Raw genomic sequence first — 6,000 nt, forward strand, 5'->3', positions numbered from 1 at the left:
CTTGGCGAAGTCGCCAATTGAGCGGATGTTCATCCGATATCCTCACCTACGGGTGGGCGATATCGGGCATATTCGGTCTTTTGGCCCTGGGGCAAGAAAAATCAAACCTGCCCATTTGAGATCTGGACGATTTCAGGGTAGGCCTGATGTTAGTGCCCATACAAGGGCCAATAAGCTGCGGAATTGGTCGAAGGGACCAATTTTGGCAGTTAGAAACCCATGTAAAGTGGCCATACATGCTAAGATCTGCTCACTTGGCGAGGTCGCCAAGCGAGCGGGCGTTCACCCGATATCCCCACCTACGGGTGGGCGATATCAGGCTAATTCGTTTTTTTGGCCCTGGGGCAAGAAAAATCAAACCTGCCCGTTCGAGATCTGGACGATTTCAGGGCAGGCCTGTCGTTAGTGCCCATACAAGGGCCGATAAGATGCGAAGGCACCGATATCGGTAGCTAGAATCGGCCCGGGTATGGCCACCTTTAGTACCCTAGTAGTTATCAACAGCCCTGGAGGAACCCACCATTGAACAAGAGAAATGCCGGTATCTCTGACACAGGCCATGATTTGCTAAGTATAACCCAAGGGTGGCTTATATGCTGTACAAGTGATGTCACAGGACTCCAGTGGTGACCTCGTATAACGTGTGATGTCGCAGGACTCCAGTGGTGACCTCATATGACGTGTGATGTCACAGGTCTCCAGTGGTGACCTCATATGACGTGTGATGTCACAGGTCTCCAGTGGTGACCTCATATGAGTGTGCAATGCAACGGAGGCAAGATTTCGCTTCCCAAGGTGTCTTTTGCGATACATATGCTTTTATATTAGGGTATTTTCACCTTTCGCTTCCCTTTCTGGTAAATTTGAAGGACACGACGCCTAACTCCAAAATTCCCCATTTAATTAAAAAAAAAAAAAAAATTCTGATTCACTTTAAACCTTAGGATTAACCTATAATACTTTGGGTGGTATGCAGATTTCAGCAGGTTCTAAATTGCCAAAGTGCCTCGAAAAGGAACTTGTATCCAGCCAAATCCAGAAATTATGGAATAGGCGCTTTCATGACCAACTTTATTGCCAGTATTGTTAAAGGACAAGTCAACCCAAAATATAATTTTTTGCCTAATAAAAGAAAACATAATTCTAAGCAACTCTGCAATATACATTCATTGCAAATGTACAATGTTTTTTGACTTGTATATATAATTGCTATTAGAAGTAGTGTTTACCAGTCCTTTTCTATTCCCTGCCCTGGGGGCTCTGGCATTAGAAACAATGTAACTATGTAAATTCACATTGGAAAGTTTCTTGGAATTATGTTTTCTTTTATTAGGCAAAAATTTTTTTTTTTTTTGAGGCTTGTCCTTTACCTGCTGTTCAGGAACCAAGCACATATTGTAGGCCCTATGTGGCAGTGCTGCTGATTGCGGTGTACAGCTCTGCATAAAAATAGCAGTAATATAGGGTAAGAGTTCTGAATTCAAAAAAGTATTCAGCCAAATATCAGACAAACCGAGGGCCAGTCAAGTCCACTACGTTTTGCAAAGGGAATTTGTAATTCCATATTATCCAGCAATATCCTAGGACAATGATCCCCAACCGGTGGCTCAAGGGCAACATGTTACTCACCAAGCCCTTGGGGCTCAGTGGCCCCAAGGCAGGGGACTATTTTTGTGTTAAGTGTTTTTATATAACCCAAACAGAGCCTTCTATAGGCTCCCAGTCCATATAGGGGCTACCAAATAGCCAATTATAGCTCTTCTTTGCACCCCCAGGAACTTTTTCCATGCTTGTGTTGCTCCCCAATACTTTTCCATTTGAACGTGGCTCGTGGATATAAAAGGTTGAGGATCCCTGTCCTCGGAGGTACATTTTACACATCAGTTCTTGCCCCAGTAGAAATTACAATCTAATTTTCACTTGGGTGCCGTATTTCTATGTAGGGGCAGTGCCTAGGAACTTGAAAGCCTATATAGAAGTTAAAAAAGAAAATGTAAATATAATCCCCCACCACCAGTTGAAGGAGTGGGGAACTCTTCCTTTCCAAGGGCTATGCATAGATTGCCGAGTGTATACACCAATTGATGAGAGGAGCAGGCCCCAGACCTAAATGTATCCCTGCTTATCTGGCAGGATAGGCAAAACCATGCATCTATATATGCCCTCCCTCTCTCATGCTGGGACTACAGAACAGACGGCAGCTTATTTGCTTTAGCAGGGAACTGTGACCCTGTGGTCACTATTACCAAGTCCTGCCTGTACCAATGAACTATTACTAAGTCCTGCCTGTACCAATGAACTATTACTAAGTCCTACCTGTACCAATGAACTATTACTAAGTCCTGCCTGTACCAATGAACTATTACTAAGTCCTGCTTGTACCAATGAACTATTACTAAGTCCTGCCTGTACCAATGAACTATTACTAAGTCCTGGCTGTACCAATGAACTATTACTATTACCAAGTCCTGGCTGTACCAATGAACTATTACTATTACCAAGTCCTGGCTGTACCAATGAACTATTACTATTACCAAGTCCTGGCTGTACCAATGAACTATTACCAAGTCCTGGCTGTACCAATGAACTATTACTATTACCAAGTCCTGCCTGTACCAATGAACTATTACTATTACCAAGTCCTACCTGTACCAATGAACTATTACTAAGTCCTGCCTGTACCAATGAACTATTACTATTACCAAGTCCTACCTGTACCAATGAACTATTACTAAGTCCTGCCTGTACCAATGAACTATTACTAAGTCCTGCCTGTACCAATGAACTATTACTAAGTCCTGCCTGTACCAATGAACTATTACTATTACCAAGTCCTACCTGTACCAATGAACTATTACTATTACCAAGTCCTGGCTGTACCAATGAACTATTACTATTACCAAGTCCTGCCTGTACCAATGAACTATTACTATTACCAAGTCCTACCTGTACCAATGAACTATTACTAAGTCCTGCCTGTACCAATGAACTATTACTAAGTCCTGCCTGTACCAATGAACTATTACTAAGTCCTGCCTGTACCAATGAACTATTACTATTACCAAGTCCTACCTGTACCAATGAACTATTACTATTACCAAGTCCTGCCTGTACCAATGAACTATTACTATTACCAAGTCCTACCTGTACCAATGAACTATTACTAAGTCCTGCCTGTACCAATGAACTATTACTAAGTCCTGCCTGTACCAATGAACTATTACTAAGTCCTGCCAGTACCAATGAACTATTACTAAGTCCTGCCTGTACCAATGAACTATTACTAAGTCCTGCCTGTACCAATGAACTATTACTAAGTCCTGCCTGTACCAATGAACTATTACTAAGTCCTGCCTGTACCAATGAACTATTACTAAGTCCTGCCTGTACCAATGAACTATTACTATTACCAAGTCCTTCCTGTACCAATGAACTATTACTATTACCAAGTCCTGCCTGTACCAATGAACTATTACTATGTCCTGCCTGTACCAATGAACTATTACTATTACCAAGTCCTGCCTGTACCAATGAACTATTACTATGTCCTGCCTGTACCAATGAACTATTACTATTACCAAGTCCTGCCTGTACCAATGAACTATTACTATTACCAAGTCCTACCTGTACCAATGAACTATTACTAAGTCCTGCCTGTGCCAATGAACTATTACTATTACCAAGTCCTGCCTGTACCAATGAACTATTACTATTACCAAGTCCTGCCTGTACCAATGAACTATTACTATGTCCTGCCTGTACCAATGAACTATTACTATTACCAAGTCCTGCCTGTACCAATGAACTATTACTATTACCAAGTCCTGCCTGTACCAATGAACTATTACTATGTCCTGCCTGTACCAATGAACTATTACTATTACCAAGTCCTGCCTGTACCAATGAACTATTACTATTACCAAGTCCTACCTGTACCAATGAACTATTACTATGTCCTGCCTGTACCAATGAACTATTACTATTACCAAGTCCTGCCTGTACCAATGAACTATTACTATTACCAAGTCCTACCTGTACCAATGAACTATTACTAAGTCCTGCCTGTGCCAATGAACTATTACTATTACCAAGTCCTGCCTGTACCAATGAACTATTACTAAGTCCTGCCTGTACCAATGAACTATTACTAAGTCCTGCCTGTACCAATGAACTATTACTAAGTCCTGCCTGTACCAATGAACTATTACTAAGTCCTGCCTGTACCAATGAACTATTACTAAGTCCTGCCTGTACCAATGAACTATTACTAAGTCCTGCCTGTACCAATGAACTATTTACTAAGTCCTGCCTGTACCAATGAACTATTACTAAGTCCTGCCTGTACCAATGAACTATTACTAAGTCCTGCCTGTACCAATGAACTATTACTAAGTCCTGCCTGTACCAATGAACTATTACCAAGTCCTACCTGTACCAATGAACTATTACTAAGTCCTGCCTGTACCAATGAACTATTACTAAGTCCTGCCTGTACCAATGAACTATTACTATTACCAAGTCCTACCTGTACCAATGAACTATTACTAAGTCCTACCTGTACCAATGAACTATTACTAAGTCCTACCTGTACCAATGAACTATTACTATTACCAAGTCCTACCTGTACCAATGAACTATTACTAAGTCCTGGCTGTACCAATGAACTATTACTATTACCAAGTCCTACCTGTACCAATGAACTATTACTAAGTCCTGGCTGTACCAATGAACTATTACTAAGTCCTGCCTGTACCAATGAACTATTACTAAGTCCTACCTGTACCAATGAACTATTACTAAGTCCTGCCTGTACCAATGAACTATTACTATTACCAAGTCCTACCTGTACCAATGAACTATTACTAAGTCCTGCCTGTACCAATGAACTATTACTATTACCAAGTCCTACCTGTACCAATGAACTATTACTAAGTCCTGGCTGTACCAATGAACTATTACTATTACCAAGTCCTACCTGTACCAATGAACTATTACTAAGTCCTGGCTGTACCAGTGCTGCAGAAGGCATTCAGGTGGTAAGTGAATCACATGATCAGCATGGGGGGCATTTGTGCCCTTCTATATTGTTACCCCCTCCCTTGACAACTCTAACACACTAGGGTCAATGCCATGAGCTACATAGAAACAAGTGAAATATCCATGTTTGCATGGTGCCACCAATACAGCAGCTTTGCACGATTAAGCCCATCCTGCCCTAGGGTGGGGGGGAACCAGAACCCTTGGGCCCTTGAATTGATAGCCCCGAACTACAGAGTAGCCTTTAATCCATTTCTGCAATGCAATGAGATCTGAAATGAGCAGCACAGTTAATGCTCTCAGATAGGGGGGCAGACTGCTAGCTCTTGGGAGCAGGAAATCTTCTGAAAGTAGCTTATAAACTAGAAGTGAATGAAGATACAGGGCCTAGTGGGCGGCAGGCAGGGACTAAGGCCTCAGGCCTCTGTGTAGGTATGTACAGAGGAGAACGTGTCAGTAAAGCCGGAGATGGCTACCCCAGCGTCTTCCCCCCGCCCCTCAGGCCTATACCACCCCACCCCCCCACAAGGCCTGACAGCGGCCTATAACTCCGCCTCACCTGTCGGACCCGGTGCAGCGCGTCGGCGAATCCCTCGGCCTTTATCCCTACTGGAGCCGCGCTCTGTCCTTGCACCAGCTCCGCCATGGCACCCGGAGGAGGCCGCCGCTGCTCCCGACCTCACTCACTGCTCCCCGGGACCCGGAAACGGAAGCACAGCGAAAACAACCTCTCAGGCAATTCCGCCGGAAGCGACGCCGAGCCCTCGCGTTGGCAAACATAGAGCGCAACCAAGATGACGCCAGAGGCAAGCGAAAACGAGGCTCTGGAGGCGGAAGTGGCTGGGAAGCATGTGAGTGAGAAGAGTTCAGCCTTGTTGAGTGGGGGAGGATGTCTGGCAGCTGATGTGTTGGCAGTGCCCTAATAGTAGCACTTTGTTCATCGCTATTAAACAGTTCAGAGCA

The 6,000-nt window shown here is 43.6% G+C and overlaps 1 protein-coding gene across 2 annotated transcripts in view; it reads right to left on the reverse strand.

Moving 5' to 3' along the window:
• The window catches only part of fubp3 (far upstream element binding protein 3), a 44,201-nt gene extending 38,412 nt beyond the window's left edge, over positions 1-5,789 (reverse strand). Inside the window, exon 1 of one of the 2 annotated variants that reach the window (XM_012967837.3) lies at positions 5,597-5,789. In XM_012967837.3, the coding sequence (XP_012823291.1) occupies positions 5,597-5,683 (87 nt within the window). In that variant the 5' untranslated portion in view covers positions 5,684-5,789. 2 annotated transcript variants of the gene reach the window in all.
• Between the last annotated feature and the right edge of the window lie 211 nt (positions 5,790-6,000).

This window comes from Xenopus tropicalis, chromosome 8 (genome assembly GCF_000004195.4).
Source record: "Xenopus tropicalis strain Nigerian chromosome 8, UCB_Xtro_10.0, whole genome shotgun sequence".
Taxonomy (NCBI): Eukaryota; Metazoa; Chordata; class Amphibia; order Anura; family Pipidae; genus Xenopus; species Xenopus tropicalis.